This window comes from Falco punctatus, assembly GCF_963210335.1.
Source record: "Falco punctatus genome assembly, chromosome: 12".
In the NCBI taxonomy this organism is placed as follows: domain Eukaryota; kingdom Metazoa; phylum Chordata; class Aves; order Falconiformes; family Falconidae; genus Falco; species Falco punctatus.
Genome location: NC_137592.1, coordinates 5549324 through 5569802, shown reverse-complemented (window position 1 = coordinate 5569802; position 20479 = coordinate 5549324). Strand labels below are relative to the sequence as shown.

Below are 20479 nucleotides of genomic sequence, written 5' to 3'. Positions count from 1 at the left end.
ACAAGCATATTTGCACTTGCAGGACTCAAAACTTGCTACTAATAGTTAGAGCTTTCTAACAATAAGCCGATTACTAACAATAGTTAGGCAGGTTCACAAGAAGGTTAGTAAGATTAAGCAGGTTACCAATTAACAATAAGGAACCACACAGCTAACACAGCTAAGAAATTTGAGTTGCCAGCATAACGAATTGTTACAAACCATCCCATTACCACATTCAGATCATCACTGTCTTTTCAAACATAGCCTTCCATACATACAGATGTACATGGCTCTCACAAAGGGCTTTTTAATGCATATTATATATGCATATTATATATATATATAATTATACTTTTAAATGAGTATTTTAGGCCATCTTACATTTTCTAAAATGGATGAAAGATACACAAGTGATTTTTGTAATAAGCAGTAGAAGCAAATAAAGAAAAATCAGCTCTTATAGCTGTTTGTGTGTGTGTGTGTCATTCATTGAATTCAGCTCTGGGGAGCTCAGTCCAGTAACAACTTTATCCCTGAAAGTACTGGAATTGCCAAGGGCACCACCACAGCTAGCCAAGTGATGAGCTCTCAGGTCTAACGCTCAAGGGGCCACGCAAACAGCTAGGTGTGAGTTAACATATCGCTTGTTGATGGCCATTTTGGGGTTTTGAACTCCAAAGAGTTTTCTAAGAAAAAAAAAGTAATTCCAAATATTACACAGCAGAATTTCAGCACAAAGCGCTAAGGCTAGTCTGACTGACACCACAGGCCTGCTTATCATGTCATTGCAAAATATCCATTATTAAGAAATGGCTATCAATGGGTTCATAAGGTTTATGATACTGCAAAACTGTGATACCTCCTGAGGCAGTCAGACCAGAAGCACGTGAGTATCAGAGCTGAGATACTAAGCAGTTAAGACTTTAAATAAAACTCAGAAAATAAATTTGCAGAGTCGCCCACTATGAAGACTAGAAAAAACTCTTATTTTAAATCCTTGTCCATTTAATTTCCTCAGTCAGAATTTCCCATAGCCCTTGCTTGTTAACTAGATACATAGTTTATTCCTGGGTGAATTCCTTTCTCCTCATACCCTGTTAAGGCTGACTTAATTTTGGCCTAGCAAGCTGAAGCTGAGTTTAACTCTCCTCGTGTAGCTGGCTGGGTACCTGTTTGCCTGCTCCAGCTTGTTTCTAACCCTGAGAACTAGCAGCAGAACTACCCATGCAGCACACAGGCTTGCCTGTCCACACAGCTCCCTTTCCTCCCTTTCCCACCGAAAGGCAGCTCAATGTTGCACAGAAATAGCCTTCAGCTTCAAACCAGCCATGCAACTTCACTCATGGGGCTGAGCAGCTTCTGAAAGGAGTATCTAGACTTTTCTAATTGATTGTAACAGCTAGAGCCATTCCTCACTGGATAATAAAAGTGCATGCATAAAATAACGAAACTGTTTAAAACTGAGACAGCCAAGTTGCACCACTGCTTTCAGAAGCCAATAATCACCAACCACGTGCCAACAGTTTTGAGTCTGGGGAAGAACAAATTTATCTCAGTGACTGACCATGTTTCTGAGCACAGGCAATGATGCCTCTGCAATCTGCATACCTGACCCAACATCCACTGGTCTCTGCTGGGAAGCTGGTAACCTTGCTCCATTCTCATGAACAGTTGAGGCCAAGCTACGCGAGGGAGATTTTCTCAAGGGCTTCCTGCAGTTCTCTCATCTTCTCCAGAAGCAAACTGTCCTCTGTTCTTACCGGCCAAACCAGATGTGCGAATACATTAACACATTAAAGAAAATGCTATCCACCAAGATCTTTATGTTTCTGAAGTTACTTACAAAGCACAGGGATATTGCACAATGATGCCACTTCACAATGGCTGGAGACATCATTATTTCTAAATGAGATTTAGCTACAGAATACCCAGTCATTGATACATTTAGCATTGATGAGGCAGCAAATATACTGGGTAATATTCAACATCATATAAAGAGTAACTATGAAAAAGTTCTCAGTTTTATTCAACAACTACTGCTCTTTTAGACAGTACAATACCAAAGCCTACTGCCTGCCCTCCCTACTCTAACGTAGAACCAGCAACTATAAAACATGGGGCAAACTCCACTTTAGGCCACACAGCTGAGCTCAGCACTATTTACCTGTGAAACACACTCAGTTTAACACTACATGGAAAGAAAATCCACCTTGGAAGTTGTTTCTGTGAAATGAATCCCTGCATAACTCCTCTCTCCAGGACAGCGTTGCCACATCCTAAAGGAATTTCCATCCCCTGCAACCGCTGGCAGCTGAAGGGGATGGAAACCTAAGTGGGGACTGTCCAGGTACGCCAAGGACCATCCAGCATGCAGCCTACAGAGCACTTTCCACCCCATTCTCACAAGGCCTGTATCTTGACAAAGACAACTCCTACAAAACCTGCAAAAAGCTTTTAATTCCTCGGGTAGAAGAAATTCTGGAAGGACAAGTATTAGGATAAAAGAACAAAGTCTGTAGATGAGATTCCTAATGTCACCAAAAACTGGGACTAAAACTCCTTAACAGCAATGTAGTATTAAGAAGCAGGCATTATTTACTGCAGTGCCGGATGCACGGGGGATCGCTCCACCTAACGTGCATCCCAGACTATTTCACAGGTCCCATTTTATGTCACATAGCTATACAGATTCACTACATTTCCCAGAATTATTTGCGTATGTACGAGTCTTCCCAGGACCTTACAGTGTCCTTTTATGGCTGTGCAGTTAGGCCTCTGGGTGGTTGTCTTGATGGTCTGCGGTCATTACTTCCTCTTCACTCCTCTTCATCCCATGGTTCACTCTGTGACCCCCTAGATTTGGTACACATCCCTTATTTGGCATTTCTTCACAAACCATAGAACCAGCTCTGCCTGGTTTTGCTGCTACAGATCCTCTCTTATCACTTAACACATTCCTTGACTAAGATAAACACTTCCTTACATGGTTAGTAGCTACATACAAGAACTACAAGGCCTAAACAACAGCTGGCCCAAGGACACAGCCAACCTGCAACTAAAAGCTAGTTTCTCTACATAATCTAAACTTTCACAGAACTCTTTTATTTGCTCCTTTTCTTTTAAGGATTCATAGTTTTATAGCTATGATCCTCTATTCTAAATACATTCATCTCTAGAACAAAGGTTCATGCAGCAATTACAGCATTGTATCATTAAAGGTTTCTCCAAACAGAGCGCAAAACAATCCAAAGAAGCTGCACAGCAGAATTTTTCTACTTTCATAAGTCACCTTGCAGGAAACCAAGCAGTTTCCATGATGTGGTAAGATTTTGGTTAGTTAGTTGTGTGGGTTTTTTTAATAACAATTTTAGAAAAACTTCAGTAAAACACATTATCTAAACAACAGCATAGAGATGCTGAAAATATGCTTCCCTTTTCTGCTGCGAGTTGTATTCCAGCCTAACTCACCACCACAAGAGCCCCTTTCATACATTACCCATTCAACACAGCCTTCAGCTCTGCTATTTCCTTCAGGCAGGCACCCTGTAAAATAAAGGAAAAGATTTAATTTGATAAATTATTTGCAATTTGTGCATATAAGTCTGTGGATACAATTCACTCACCATAAACAAGAGCAAAGGACTGAGTCAGCATGACATACTTGATAAAGTACTTGCGAAATTTTTTTCTTAATCAACGTGTGCTTTCACAGAAACCTTTGAAATGAATTGAAAATTTGCTTCTAAAAGTTTGCTTCAGGTGAAAAGGACCAGTCCCTTTCCTCTCTCCTGACCATTTACTATCGAACAGGGTCTGAGGTGTGTAAAGCGCAGATCAAAAAGTCCTTCTGAGCACCCAGCAAGCCTATTCACCTTGCTAAAATAGTAGAAATAATCTTAGCAAAACACTCCACACCACAACAAAAGCTCTTCCCAGCCATTTTGGTGAGCAGCAGGGCAAGCACAAGGGGAGGGAAGATCAGATGACTGCCAATAAGGCAGGGGAAGTAAAGAACAAGATGAGTTGTTAATTTGTCTCAGTCATAATGTACAAGCACATCCCAAGCCTGCATTTCTTATTTTTTGTTTACTGCACAAAAATCACTTCTCAAACACATGGAGGGATCTGACTATCATTTTCCCCAGACTTCTGATATAAGCCTAGCACAGATATTTTACAATAATTTTTAAAATTTTACCTTTGTTGTTCATTAAGACTTTTCCTTTCTACAAAGAACAGCTGGAAGGTGCAGGTCAAAAGACAAAACTGTGTACACAGAAACAACTTTTTCACCAGCAAGACTGTGTTGCTGGAAGACATATTCAACTACAGCTTCCCCCACCTCTGACCCCCTTAATGTCAAATACAATTTTGCCAGTAGCCGCATAGGGTACACAGTGGTATACCGGTGTGCCCCTGGAATTCCTCAACTGGGTGCAGCCTTAGCGCCCACAAAAGAGGCTGAAGAGACAATATTTGTGTTTCTGCAGCACCTACAGTATATCATCTTGTCTACAGTTGGACTGCAAACTCCTCACATTGTCCTGCCACAGTCACGGAATTAATGGTTTTTGAGGTACAAGCAAACAGTCCATTCTCCCCTCTTAACAATGGCCAAAACCCTTTAAAATTTAGAGAAAAGGAAACAACAGCAACCCACCAAAACCACACCCTCCCTCCCCACAAAGCTGGAGGAGATAAAATGAACAGAGAACTAAAGATTTTAGATCTCCACTGACTCCTCAAATCAGTTTAAGCCTTCCAAATTTCTACAAATTTTCACTCAGTTTAGTTTCCTGATCTGTTCCCTTGCTAACCATGCCGCTTCTGCCATCACAGGGAGAAATGTGAATAATAGCAAAGAGGAAAAACCAACCTCCTTCAGCAGTAATACCAGCCTGACGTGTGTGAAAGCCTCCCTGAAGACTACAATGCTGTGCAGTCACAGGGGTCTGTTTGGATCAACTGGCTGTATGGAAAAGCAGGAGAACCAAAACCAAAATCCCGCCAACCACTCCCCACTAAAAAAAGCAACAACAACAACAAAAAAAAAAATCATTGCCAATGGCAGATTTATGTCTTTTAGCAATCAAAATCAAGATTTTCAATTCTGGAGCAAATCTGATTTTCCAAGAAGAAAGTATTTGTTTTAAGCGAAGTGTCCTAACAGAAGAGATAGGCAAGCTTACATTCCAAAGGATACAATAACTTTCCACACGGAAACTATGGCAGTCTTTTAGGGTTTTTGCTCATTTGTTTTGTTTGGGGTTTGGGTTTTTTTGGAGGGTGGGTGGGAGGGGATTGTGTGGGGCTTTTTTAGAACTTCCTGCAGCACAAGCTTTTTGGATTCTGTATCCCAGACATTTTGCTACAGAATGCCTACTTATGTCCCAGTCACACAAAGAACAATCATAACAAAAAGTATTGTACTCTGTACTATAAACACTGGTAGAGTGAAATAGAAAGACTAATGAAAAAAATAATTAAAAATAGAACTCTTTTCTTTCCAAAGGAAATAATGTTATTTTTACACCAGCATCTTTGTCATTGTTATAACAATGGTTCATTTTAGGCCATATCTCACTGCACTTAGAATCAGGAAACCCTGGTACAAATGTGCTACAGCACCCTGGGCTTTGTTCGCACTGTATGTCTGGGACAGCACTGCAGATTCCAAGGGACTTGCTGGAGGTTAACACAGCTGTTTCAGGGGGTAAGTTTCCCTAGAGCACAACTCTGACAACACCTGCAGCACTGGAGAGCTCTGCAGGTTATGGAAAGTGAAGGTGAGTTGTTGGAACATCTCAACTCTCTAGATAAAGTCATCCATTTTGCAATGGGGCAGGTTCAGCGACCAACTGCTGCTGAGGCTCAGATCCCAGTTTGATACATGAGGGATACAAGAGGGATACATGGCAGAAAAGCACTCAGCAGCAGATTTCCAAGCATTCTTACTCCTAGCAATACCCCTACCTTTGACTTTACAGGAACGGTAAGAATTCAGTTATCAAGATTTGACTTACTAGAGGAAAAAAATTCTCCCACCCCCCTTAGTCACACAGCAGTATTGTGACCTGCAGACTCACAGCCCTGGAGAACATGGAAGTGTTAGGAGGTCTTAACTGCTTCCCCCAGCGTTTTGCCATGAAGAATACATCTTCACTACCAGCAACATAGTGTTTCTCTTTGCACTGTAGCAAATCCAAAGTTTACATTGAGGTTGTATGCTTCTTTCCTAACAGGAACACCAAAATATCACATTCGCTTTTTTTTTTTTACTGTACAAAGCTAAAAGGTTGTTTCTCTCTGCTCAATACCAATGGACATTAAGGAAATGCCTCTCCTCCCTTCAATGGTGAAAAACGTGCCCCCCTCTTCTTTTTTCATCTCTCTCAACGCCGGAAACAAGCAACAACCCACCTCTCTTTTATATATTTCAAAAGTCAAAACACTTTAGAATAAGCATAGGAACTGGAAAGAAAACTGTTGTGCACTGGTATACATACATCAACACACCTGCATTTCCTCTGATAAGCACCTTCTCATTTTCCAGAATGAAGATTTTTCCTTTTTCCCTTCCTTTGTCCTTCTTCCATTTAAACAAAAACAAACAGCTTGCTGTGTTTCATGGTGGTCCTCTGGGTTTGCACCTCCTCTCCATCCTGAGTTCCTTCCAGACAGGCTTCTGTCCTCCACTTTAATTAAACAAGCTGCCCTGGGTAGAGGGAAAAAGACACCACGTGCTCCATGTTTATTTTGAAAAACAGCTTCAACGTTCTCTGCTCAGCCTCAAGAATGTGAGCACTTATTCGAAAAAGTGAGGTGAAAGGCTAGGTGCCAGTAAGAGAAGTGGGTGCTTTGGCTGAAACAGGGACCAGGGTTTCACCCACATCTCTCTCAGGAGTAATTTTAAACACTGAAAATAAATGTTATAGCTGGGCACTTTCCACAAGGAAGACTCCAGAATCCCTGCCAGCTCTAGAAATTGTCTATATTAAAGCTGTGCATTATCTTGTCAACATGTAGTATTCTTCTTTAGCAAGTCCATTAATATTAATGAAATTGTGCCTACGTTAGCCCTTTCTTGGATATGTCCAAGTCCAATGCTAATTACATTCTGAAGGAGGAAGCCGTTGCCAGACACAGCATGCGTCATGCGGTAAGGCTGAGTGCTTCCTCTCTTTTCAAGCTGTGCAGAATACAGGAGAGACCTATCTTTCTCTAGATATGCAGAAAAATTTCATGCCTAGGGTCTTTTACATCTCTCAGCTGCAGACCACCAGAGAATGTTGCTCTTCACTAGCTCTCTTGCTGTCTTTCCATTAGGATTCCTTCACAACTTCCCTGTTCCCCAACACTCTGCCCAAGAGGTATACTCATTTCCTGTATCATCTTAAAACTATGATGCTAGATCTTCCTGCTGTGATGATTTAAAAGCACCTTCAAGCCTCTGAATTCCTTTAAAAAAAAGTTCCAAGTTTATGTTTAAATATCTGAGACTGACTCAAACAACTCCCTTAAGGGACAACAGCAATATAAAGACTAGAGCTCACCTGCACTTGAATTCCTTCTGGCATATTCTGGCTTAATGGTATTATCAGTTCTGGCAAATGCTTCCTAGACAAGGAGAGCTTGGAGTTCATTTTCTAGTGTGTGGGACACCACAAAGACATAAAGCTCATCAGCCTTTGAACAAATTAAATTTGTGGTCAGAGACAAAAATAACATTGGTGAATATCCAAGATTGCCTTCATTCCTATAGTATGTTTGGCCCATGGAAAAAGTAGAATATGGAGTGGTGTGCTATTTAAGTTAACAGATACCAGGGAACTTTCATGATGATGAAAGCAACCAGTTGTTTCAAAGCACCAGTGTGCAGTGGCTGTACACTGACAGCATTGGGAACAAAACAGCTTTCTTCATCCCCTCTATCAAAGATGTAAATTTTTATGTCAAAGTCACCTTCATCAGGCAGTGCAGGATGGTAGACACATTAGCAGAGGAAGGAATCAATTCAGTCAATAAAGGAATTGATATCTGTCTGTAGTTAGAAAACACCTTTTACAGAAAAGGCTGTTCTTCTGAACCGTTGAGAAATAAAAGTTCTACTGAGTTTCCAAATACACAGATACATGTATAATTAATATTGTCTAACTGCCAGACATTAAGAGTGTCTTAGGATTTTAAATGTTTTCTTCTTTTGTTCTTCCCTTCTCAGAGTGCATCTAACAGCCATGGAGAAAAGAACAGACACGTAAGAGAGTTATGAATTCCCTGTATAATGAGCAGGGGGCTGGTATCCAAAGCTTCAAGTAGTGAATACAGAGACTACTCACTCACAGAATCTATTGAGCAGGAAAACAGGATTCAGTCTTCTCTTTCTGACCCATTGGTGGGTGGCAGGACAGCAGCGTTCTGGCTTCTTCAGCCATAAAGTGCAAATATTCATCCACATTCCCAATACTCCATGAGATTACTGGGCAGAAAGGCCTCATGCATGCAGAGTTACTAAATAGGACATTCCAGGGGAGAGACCGGGAGATTTCCTTGCCTACCAGAAATCTAGCTTCTGCTCAGAACAGGCAATGAAGCAAGAATGCACGTGCTCACAGGCAGGATTTGTCTGCATCAGACCTCCCTGGCAGTGTTATCAGTCTCACTGGGCTGGAAGATGGGCTGCCTTCAGAGCTCAGAACAGTCTTCACAAGACAGCTTGGAACACACTGGCAGCACAGGCCCTCCTGCCAGAGGCTGCTCCGTGCTTGCAGGTCATCCACTGAATAATGGTCAGCAGGCACGCTTCAGGAGAACTAAACTCATCTTCAAGCTTCTGAAGCACATAAAAGAGATGAAACAAATCAAAGGGTACTTCCACGTCACCATCTGGTTGGCTGCAGAATGCACTTGATGCAAGTCTTCCAATTGTCTATGCATCTTGCACTGTGGTTCATATCACTGAGTAGTCTTGAAAAAATGCAAATTGGATTCCTTTTGGATCAAATCAACCAAAAGATGCATTCCAGCCACCACTGGGCATCTGGTCCCAAGGACTAAGAGCTAGGCAAAAGTAAAACCCTTGAAACCCCCACAGATCAAACATCAGGTTGTTGCACTGAGAGCTCCCCCCTCCAGATTGCCACACCTGCTAACGGAGCTGCAGGTAGTGTCCCAGCACAGACCAAGGACACCATGGAGGGCATCCATCAGGTGACAATCTGCTGATAGCAGTGACAAGCAAAGCCTGAGCAGGAGGTCCCGCTTTTGGCAGGGGGCTCAAGGACAAGAATGTGGAGAGAGGAAGACAGTGCGGAAAAAAAAAGTGCTTAAGCTTTACGTTATCCACTGATTTTTCTCTTTTGGAGAAGTTCAAACAAAACAGGCAACAACTGTGCAGGAAGGCTTTCTTGGTGTTACGGATAAAATATTTTCTTAACCGTATAAAAGCACATCATTCCACAAAGAAACATCTAATTTTTGCTTTACCTATTCCTTGAAAAATGTTTTATGAAGGTGGGATTTACAGCATGAGACAAACTTAGTGGTATTATTCCAAGTAATCAGTTCTACCAGCAAACCAAACAAATAATGACCTATGAGCGTTTTGTTTACCACTAACGTCATCAAGAAGTGACAACGTTGACAAACAGCTTTGTTTAAATCTTTGAGAGTATCCATTAAAAAGCAAACCAAAAACCCCAGCAGACATAATCCATACTATCAATACTATAGGTTCTTATCCCTTCACCTTATCTCAGAAATAATTAGAAAAGATATGGGTGTCATAGACAGGAGCTAGACATGACTTCATACAGAAGGGATGAGTGACTCCCTATAGAAGTCAATATAGCCATTTCTGTGTAGAATTCCATCGTGAAACACACTCCAATGTACACTGACAACAAGCACAGGAAATGAAAAAGAAAAGGTGCAATCCTCTACAGCTGAAAGGCAGAAGACTTATCTTAGAAAAGCAGACCTATTCATTCCCTTGGTCTGAAGGTGTCTCATGTTTGCATCTTTTCAGTTCAGCTTCCAGTTCCACAGTCCTTTTCTGCCAGGTATCTGTCTCTTTTGGACTGCCAAACAAATTTCTTCTGCATCACCAGGTGACAGGTATAAAAGCAACAAAGGAAGAATAACTCTTAATTTTTGAAGAGAGGATGGGGGAAATGCTAGGATTTTTGTAACAGATGAAGAGGGGCCATAGAAGCAAAACAAAATAAAATTCAGAAGCGCCAACGGAATTAAGTTGAATTTTTATACAGTCTTGTTCCTCAGATTTACCTTGATCTTACACAGCTTTTATAAATCTCCGTTTGTACCAGTAGAAGTCAGAAATAGCAGCCTGAAATTAACAACATTACACTCTTCAAATGCAGCACAAGCAGCATGTCAGTACGCATCCCTGCTTGCTGTTTCTTGGAAGAACACAAGGCATATTTACCAAACCACAATTCTATTACAATTAGTCTAATGGCAAAAACTTTGGCTTTACCTTTCTTTCATTTGGATTTTCAAGTAATCCCTTTTTTTCTCCTTGGATTCTTCTGAGCATAAAGTGCACAGTTTGTCTTCAATTAAAACAGAAATAGCAGAAGATCAATAAAGATTTTCATCAGAATAATAGTAATAAAATCCAATGTCTCATGGAACTATAATTTATACTCTCCACGGCAGTGATTTTCTATTGATGAAGTCAGTAAAAGAGCTTCTTCATACGAAAGTTTCAGTTACAAATTAAAGTACAGCCTCATGAAAGCATCTGCCTGCAGAATTGGCCACGTTACACAGACTGAGTTACACTGCAGAAGTATTACCCATTAGACGGCGAGCTTTGTTCAAAATGCTTGACATCTGCTACAGCACCCAACTAATGTAACCTAAATAAAAAGGCCTGCTATTATTTCCATACATGTTGTCACAGGATTATCAGAATCGGTCATTAGAGTAACTACACTAACACCACAGCGTTGCATTAGCATTTAACAACACTATGCCTCACCGTCAGGGTCACAACAACCCCACACAATGCTACAGGCTTGGAGAAGGGCGGCTGGGAAGGTGCCCAGCAGAAAAGGACCTGGGGGTGTTGGTTGACAGGCGGCTGAAGATGAGCCAGCAGTGTGCCCAGGTGGCCAAGGTGGCCAATAGCATCCTGGCTCAGAAATAGCGTGGCCAGCAGGAGTAGGGCAGTGACTGTCCCCCATACCTGGCACTGGTGAGGCTGCACCTGCAGCACTGTGTTCAGGTTTGGGCCCCTCACTGCAAGACAGACATCGAAGGTGCTGAGATGTGAGGAGGAGGGCAACGAAGCTCCTGAAAGATCTAGAGCACAAGTTTTATGAGGAGTGGCTGAGGGAGCTGGGGGTGTTCAGCCTGGAGCAAAGGAGGCTCAGGGGGAGGCCTCATCAGTCTCTACAACTAGTCTCTACCTGCAAGGAGGCTGTAGCGCAGTGGGGTAGGTCTCTTCTGCCAAGTAAAAGTGACAGGGCAAGAGGAAACGGCGTCAAGTTATGCCAGCGGCAGTTTACATTGGGTGTTAGGAAATATTTCTTCACTGAAAGGGTGGGCAAGCATTGGGACGGGCTGCCCAGGGAAGTGGTTCAGTCACCATCCCTAGAAGCATTTAAAACACGTGTAGATGTGGCACTTGGGGACACTGTTTAGTGGTGGACTTGGCAGTGCTGGGTTAATGGTTGGACTCAGTGTTAAAGGTCTTTTCCAACCAAAATGATTCTATGAATCTATGATTTAAGGGCTTTAACTGGTATTTAATATCCAGGCTCCAACCCAGGGTGAGAAGTAGTCATTGTTACTTCCAATTTCTGTCTTCTATTCAGTCATACTTCTTGCAACATACAGGGGAAGGACAGCATGTCATACTCAGTTCAGCATTATGCAATTACAATAACCTTTCTCTCACCTCCAAACCCTTAAGTGGCAAACCATTACTTACTAGCTATAGGCCAGTTAAGAGATGAGATTGGGACAGGAAAAAGCATTGTCTCAAAATAGCATTTAGGGGAGAGAGCAAACTCCACACAAACACAGAGAAAAGGAAGGACGCTAGGAGCCCTTCTGGCACACCATTTTTTGCCTTGCTGGTGGCTTATCCATTTTTTAAATCAACAGTGACTTAGCAATTGTGTCATAAACAAACTCCTCTAGACCAGAGGATTTGAGTAATTGTCCAGAGGAGTTAACAATGCTGATGGTTGGTTCTATTCATAATTTCCCATGGAGCAGGGTAAGAAGCCTCTGATTTTTGCAACTTTTGCAAATGTCTGTGCTTATTACAAGGGAAAAAATAATAGCTTTAACTGTGTAGCATCAAGTGAAAGTTCTAATCGACAGTGAAGGCTCTAAGGCCAGCCTTTTGCAGATCCAGGAAGAAACTATATCATACGCTTGCATACTGCCTACAGCTATATGCATGAGAAATGCATACCTAACTCACTTTTCACTGGTGATATTTTACAATTAGAAATAAAAGCATAAAGTTGAGAAAGTTGGGAGGAGTACTCATTTAAACCTATTCATTTAGATATACTCATAGGAAAATCAAGGACTTTAGATTATAGCAGTTGGGTGAATTCACCTGCAAAAGCCGCCTATCTACCATGAATACATTAATTTTCACAATCTGCTGCAAAAACATTGCCAGGAACAGGAAAAAAATACCTACATTATACCTGACAAGCACTACCTTGAATTTGGGAGGTCTTCATAGTTTGATTTTTGATTCATCTCACTTTACAGACATAGCTTCATACTCAAAAGAAGTGATAAAAAGCAGTTTCCATGGGAGCTGAAAAGATAAAAGATGTGTGTAAGTTCTGATACTGACAAAGACTGTTCAACATCATTTCAGGGAATATGGAGCAACTTGCACTCTTTTCATATAACTTCCAAGGGTTTGTCTCATAAACTCACTCAGATTAAAAAAAAAAAAAAAAAGAAGCAATGGCAGCAGTAATGCTCACAACAGAAATGTTAGGATTAGCTCATTATGGAAACCATTTTGGAGCCGAGAATGCTGAAGTGGAGAAGTATAAATTATCTTATTATTTCTACAGCACTTACTAGGAAAGTATTGGCTAGCACAAGGACAGAAGCACTTCTGCAGAGAAAAAAGACAAATGTTTTGCCATGATCTCCAGTGGATCATCATCATCCAAGAACCAAGTTCTGCTTCTTTAAAGACAACAGCCCAAAAGGTCTTGTATTTCTGTGGGACTGCTTCTGACAGTAGCCTGAGTGGGGCTGGGCTGCTGTTCACTTCTGTATGGATGCCAAATGAAATAATGTTTCTGGAATCTTAATCTAAATTGTCATTGCTGTATGGGAAAGGTTTGCATATGACAAAATTATCATGATTAATTGCATCTACATAGCAAGAAGTACCTCATGACCACTGAGCCTGAAGCTGTGCTAAGAACTACACAGTATAAAAACAGTTCCCAAGAGTTTATAATCTTAAGTAATTATGGCAGAAAAAGCTACATTCTTATTACAAATAACCCTTATAGGCAAAGTATAATATATTTTAATAAGGACTTATCCATGATTCCAAACTGATTTTATCAGTGTTTTTACCATCTAATTCGGAAAAATATTACCGTGTGACTAATTCCACCCAGGGAAAAAGAAAAGGAATTAAGAACAGTCTTTTTTTAATACGAATGGTACCTCGTAATCAACACTTCAGTATTTTATTAAAAATCCTGCTATTAGAGAAATGTCAAAGTCCAGATTCAAAACATACTTGCAGGTTTCCTTATTGGAATATGGTTTTCAGTAAACAAATATGCATTTTTAAGGCTTCTCTTAATATATTAAAAAAATACATCCCTTAGGCCAACAGTATCCTATATCAAACACTGAGGGGTACACTTCTATACTTGTAAAACTGCATTAGTAATTGTCTGTGCAGCCATCTGGTTTCAAAGACCTTTGTGCAGTTTAGGCCTTAAATGTGAAATTAAGGAATCTGAATAGATAAAATGAAGAATACAATATGTACAGTTCTGCAATCAAGAAGGAAATCAATACACCTAATATTTATAATATAAGGTAAAGAATTTCTACAGTTAGAAGTGGGAAGCTTGGAGCTTCCTTGAATAAAATTCCTGTCTATCTCGTATCATGAGTTTGTATCCTCAACAAGAAGAGAACAAAAATGTAGGAAAGTGTCCAAACCAAACTGAATAACCAACCATGTTGAAAATAACAAATATTAGGTATTCAGCAGGCACAAAGACATACTGACGATAAAGTGATCAGTTTAGATTACTTCTGAAAGTGATAAGGAAGTGTGATAATAAAAAACTTTGCAGCAGTAAAGATGGATTAGATCTCGCAAAGCACACTAGAAAGATGACAGAAGTTCTTTGCACTTTTAACAGATCAACTCGGGGAAAGCAGAATTGAAACTGAGGTGGGAGGAATAAAGCCAGGTAGAAATCAAAGATAAACAATGAAAATAAACAGGTTTCAAAATTAAGCTAAAAACTTAAAATCCTACATGACCATCTACACTGATAATGGCAGCCAGTGGAACATAGGCCAGAGTGGGAACACATACAGACATCGCCACTTCCCAGGTAGAAGCAAAACCTGAAGATCTTAATGATTCTAAAAGGAAGCGCTAGGCAAATTCCATCCCAGACTTCTAGAAGAACTGCCATATGAAATTAGAGATCTGGGAGTAAGCAGTGAAAATAATTTGGGGGTAGTATCATATGATGAGAGTTGCAAATATGGCAGCTATATTTAAGAAGTGAAGGAAAAACAGGACACAATCAGCTGTGGATCTGTTAACCTAGCCTTGACAACATGCAAAGTTTAAAGGTATATACTTTTACAAAAACAAAGATACAAAGTTTAGTATGAAAAATGAGATATAATGCAACACAGATTGGTAAAAGATCAGTTCTCCATGAACCAGGCATTTGCCTTCGAATAGATCTACTTCATTATCTATCTATCTATATAAAAACCACTTCTTAGCAGTCTGGACTTCAGAAAAGCACTTTGCATGCCGAGTTAGTTAAAAAGGAGCTAAGAATACTATTGTAGGATGGGACACAGCAAGCCAGGGAAAAGACATAATGGAAAGCATTAGGCTAAGGGAAGGTTGAAACTGATATAAGTTAATGGCCTTTCAAATAAATAGTGGAGAGAGTGAGGAAAGAAAAAGGAAAGAAATAGAGTGCTAATAGCACAGGTGGGGAAGACTCTGGAGTGGGAAGATAGCAGCTAATCTTTTAATTGCTACATTGTTTAGATTTGATACAGAGTTGCCCAATATCACACAACCATTTAGGAACAAAGGCAGGAATAAAACAAAAGAAAAAGCCTTAACACAATTCCCTGTCCCTTCTAAGTGAGATTAATTGACGGATTTTTAACAGCATGTAGGCAGCTAACTTCCACACCCTCAAAACACAAAGTTGAACCTTTTAGAAAGCAGCTATGGGGCCCACACTCCCATTTACTCTATACAAGCAGACATTTAAAAGGCTACAAATATGCCTTACAGGTCACTAGCTACTAGGAGGCAGAAATATTTCTTATATTTTTCATGCATTTATCTAAACACAGGGGAGCCTGACGGCCAGTGTTCCTAGATGCTACAATGAAACAAGTTCACTAAAAATCCTGCCCCTAGAAACGAAAAAGAAATCAGTGTTTGTGAAGTCCTACCCAGATTCAATTTTACAGACAGTGTTAAATCACATGTTTAAAGACTTCTGTTCAACAGCTGATACTCCTGATCTAAACAGCATCACGGACAAAATAAGATTTCAGTATTAATAGCAATTACCGCTCTTCTGGAACGATAAAGTGTTAATGCACACACACAAACCAAACTAGCATTTCGAAGTGCCATGAGAAGAGATTACATCATTACTACAGACCATCTGCTAGGAATAACACAGATTAACAGATGATGAGCCAAGATCACTTCTGGCAGAAAAGGATAGAGGTCCACTAACTTCAGGAAATTTATCCCAATGTTCCTGTGTGTTACAGATTAATAAGATGACACACATTACAGACTAGTAGAGGTGAAACAAAGTTAAAACCACAAAGATTGATATAGCGTACTCAATTAGAGCAATTTATTCTTTTCACTACAAATATATTTGTAGATGCTAAAAATCAAGAGTGTGACAGCTACTCACATAAGTCAATATGCTAAAAAAGTAGGGTATTTCTGCAGAGATAAGAAAGAACATATGGTCCTTACTGCCAGCTAAGGGTCCTTTTTAAAACAATTTTCCTCAATCTGATTTGCTTTACAATTACACTAAATCCTGCCATGATTGCTCTTCTAGAGCACTTACAGAATTCGGCTTCCCTTAGAGATGTATTTTTCCTTCTCCTAGTTACCGCCTTTATTATTGATTTTTAGATAATCCCTGCAGTTACTAGAAAAAGGTTTTGGCAAGTTTCCCTAGAGGCCTGCAGATGCCTATTACCCTTATCAATAGAGCATCCTTTCACCCCCTTAGCTACCATCCTCAGTTACTAACTGGTTGACTATGCATATATTCTGTTCAGAGAGCAGCAGGGAGAACATTTAATATCCTCTCTCTAACAAACAAGAAAGGCAACAGCTGCTGGCCTCAGCAGAGGGTCTGCTCAGGGAACCTGTCCCAGAGAGAAGTCTGGCTGGACCCAGCTGCGGAGAACTAAGCAATTCCCCCTCCCCATGGCAAAACGTGCTGTAAGAAATTTGGACCATTTTATCCTCTCCTTATTGGAAGGTTATTGTACTACTTGAAAAACCCTTTTAACCAGTGCAGGAGAACTGTAATCAGAAAAGTATTTTCATTAACATCTCTGACACAGAGAGGTCATATCACAGAAGGGGAGGGGGTTCTTTTGTCAGAGAAATAACACACCAAATATTCTGTTAACAGAATAGAAACCACAGCCCTGAGGACAGGGCTGCTAGCGTGTAAGCTGCTTTCTGAGAACTAATTGATTGGCTAAACTGAGAAGAAAAGCTTAATGAAACCTTTTAGAGCTATTAGCATAAAATTCAGAACTAATACCCAACTCCGGCTGCCTGTGTTGTATGGGACTCGGACATGCCTGCTGCTCCAGAAACCGGGGTAACCAGAGGCACTGCTTACCGCGGGGGGTGGCTACATGACTGTCAATGCCAATTTTGTTAGGTGAACAGCCAATATGCTTAAATTTCTTATTTTAGCATTTGGGGGGGGAGGTGGGGGTTGTTTTGTTTTCAATGTATGGTTTGAGAAAAACATCAGCTGTAGATTTTTATATTTTTTTTAAGACAGAGAAGGAAGAATTTTATTATAGTCCCCAATTCTTCCTCCAAGTGAATGCCAAATCTCAGAAACCACAAAGCAAATATAAGAATGTCAAAGCCTATTAAACATAATTCAAGCATTTTTCCTTTTATTTTTTGGGTTGGCAGTCCTGTTCAAAAATGGGGCATTTACACTTCAGAGTGAAAACAGAGAGAAAGACTGAAGGGGTCCAGAGCTCCTCTGAAGAAAGGAGTTGTGCCTTATCACCTTTAGCTCCTTTAAAGGGAGCTGTGCTCTCCTTAGTCTCCAATTGCTCCAGCTGCCACTCAGGAGAAGGGACAGAAATGCTCAGGGTTAAAAGCTTCTCCCCTCCCTCCAGCCCAAGCAATCAGGAGATAAGATGACATAAACTCAAACCATGGCCCCAGGCCAGCCCCTTAAAAGGCAGCCAGAAGCGTTTAAGGAAGATCGCTGGTGCTAGGACCTGGCTGCTGCCCATCTCCGACAGCAGTCGCTGCAGTCCCAGGGCTGCACGAACTGCTCAGCACTGCGGGAACTGGGAGTGCCGGGCTCTTCTCATACTGGGCGGATCCAACACTCGCTATCGGTAATTTTGCTGGCTCTGTTCTTGTCCCAGCTTGCTCGGGTTCAGCAAGGCTGGTACAGGGCTAGACTGCAGTTGAGCAAATACCCTTGCAATTCAAAGCTCCTGCTTTTGTTCTGAGATGAGGAAAACTGCTATTTTTCTGCGAGCACGAGGTACAGCCAAGGTTGCTCTCTGATAACGACTGATTAGAATTGAGTGTAATGGAAAGTGGAAGCCTGCTGTTTTGGGGCTAATTCGATGATTGATTTATACCCGTTAAACAGGTGCTAGAACTTCTGGCTGCTAGTTAAAGATTTTTCCCCTTTACTGCCACAGTAGCCCACTATATGACAAATATTCACATTACTTGTTACCACAAATGCACGTAGTTACCTGGCAGGAGTATCTGCAAGTAGCCAAGGGTCAAGCAGAGCCATCTGAACTAGCTGGTCACTGAGAAACTGTCACCAGGGACTGAGCCAGCTGGCAAGATCAGTGGAATTCCTTACTGCTGCTCTGTGGATTCACATGAAAAAAAGGAAGAAAAAAAAAAAAAAAAAAAGCCCAACCAAACCCAAACCAAAAAATAAACAACCCAAACCAAAGCCAAAAAACGAAAACAAATCAGTCCAGGAGATCAAACAGGCATTTCCCCCCATGGTAAAATTCTGTGTTAATTCATATATTAAAAAAAGTAAGCATCTAACAAGAGAATGAAACAACAGAATAATCACTGGTGCATGGAGATGTTTTTGAGTAAATCCCATGCAGTTTTGTTTTCTACCCAAAATAAAAACCTCTGGCACCCTGGGGATTAGAAACAGAAAAGCTGACAGATTTAACTCTTGCAGCACAAGTGGTTTTACTATAACATGATACCAACACGATAAGACTGAAACCTGATCACAGTGTGACTCTCATACATTATAATGTGAATCCCGTTACTATCCAAACACCAATAGTTAAAGTGACAATTCGTTTCCTACCACATATCTGTTAAAAAAGTCTTGTATGAGAAGAGGCTCTTGGTTTATTTATAGGCAAAACAGCTGTTTTCTGCATTCCACGACCTAGGCTGAGGTCTGCTCCAAGTCCTGCATGTACCGAGACTGCCTGAGTACAGAGATACCTTGTGTGGAAGTGAAATGTGGAGCTCCTTTCCAAAGCAGTGAACAGTGCCTTTTTCACTGTATGCTGACACCTCCTACAGAACATAGCTTTAATGGTGATTTTCTTTAATCACAAGAAAAATGATCCATTTTTGATGGTGGTGGCAGACTAACCCAGGTCTGGAACTTGGTTCATTTTAGAAAACAAAGTAGAGAGAGACCTTTCACATCTGTTTTCCTCTCAATTTCCCTCCTGAAATGCTCATTAAATATATAAATGCAAAAGCAAATAATAGCCTCCAGTCAAATTAGCTCATTCATCTAGATAAGATGAAAATATGTTCCTCATCTACACACTGAAATGATTCCGCTAATATCATCCATGTACCCACATGCAGCAATTTTTTTATTACTGCTCACGTTCTTCTATCCTACTGTACTGTTAGCAGCACACCCAGTTGTGCATCTGCCACTTTGTAACTGAAGTGTAGAGCATTAGGTACTTCTGTTGGTTAACACTGGGTATGTGAATGTCTGTTGGTACAAACAGGCAACCACCACCACCACCCATATTGTTGCATATACAAATCCCTCCTTTGTAAAGATCCACAAGCGATGAGGACTTTTTGGTATGATCTATTTTGTTCTCAAGTGATAATATTCATTGCAACCAGAAGTTTTCAGCTCTGTCTAAACTTTTATTCTCATATGGATTCACACTCCTATAGCATTGAAATAGTCTACACTTCTGCCCTCTTATAAGTTAATAACCTTTTAGAGGAGTTTTACATAATTTATTTAGATTCATTATTGCTTTTCTCTCATAAAAGCCACTTCATTTAATACAGCTACCCCTTTCTTAATATTTTCCTGTCTAGAAATTGGGGGGGGCGCACACATGTCCTGTTCTGACATCATTACCAACATTTTGCCAAGCAGCAGCCAGTGTCTACAGTCTTGTCATCAGTCTCATGCTGGAGGAGAAATCAACGATGTATTCTAGATTGCTTTGCTTTATATGCATGCAGGCTACAAAAAGTCAAACATAAGCAAGCAATTCCTTCTCCCAGGAATTCCAGTCTAGTATCTTTGGCTGGTTCCCCAAGGCCAAAAGTAAATCAAGAAAAGACTCAAAGATCAAGACAGAATAAGGCTTCCTATGACTTACACCATTTTGGACAGGACCTCTACAGAGTCCTGAATAATCCCAAAAGAACTATCAGCACAATACATCTTCCCAAAACAGAACATTTACACACTAAGTAAAAGAATGTGAAAGACTGGCCGTCGCAATTTGGACTGTTCAAACACATTTGGCAATACTCATCAGTCCAGTTAAAACTGCTCCGTAGTTTACAGGGGAGCACAAAACTCATACAAAGAAGCAGAAAATGATACATGCACACATTGAGGTATTAACGCTGATTAAATGATCAGTTTAATTAAACTAGGCAAGTTTAAGCACAGACAAGCCCTGCAGTGTATTTCTACTGAACACATAAAAAAAAACTGGGGGG

General features: G+C 40.6%; 1 protein-coding gene across 50 annotated transcripts in view; it reads right to left on the bottom strand.

Moving 5' to 3' along the window:
- Window positions 1-20479, bottom strand: part of LOC308071977 (uncharacterized protein) — a 53906-nt gene that overhangs the window by 8242 nt on the left and 25185 nt on the right. For 6 of the 50 annotated variants that reach the window (XR_013931401.1, XR_013931402.1, XR_013931421.1 and 3 more), the window contains exons 2-6: window positions 12689-12790; window positions 10478-10553; window positions 8593-10058; window positions 6499-6697; window positions 1591-6217 (exon numbers count right to left, since the gene is read on the bottom strand). Coding sequence is in view for 6 of the 50 variants with exons in the window: in XM_080408216.1 (XP_080264342.1) it covers window positions 1684-1743; window positions 3481-3525; window positions 6499-6697; window positions 10478-10553; window positions 12689-12710 (402 nt within the window). In the remaining 44 variants the exon portion in view is untranslated. Of the gene's footprint in view, window positions 1-1590; window positions 6218-6488; window positions 6698-7535; window positions 7669-8588; window positions 10077-10477; window positions 10554-12667; window positions 20475-20479 lie in introns of those variants that run through there. The other 44 variants (XR_013931422.1, XR_013931418.1, XM_080408216.1 and 41 more) reach the window with 42 other exon arrangements.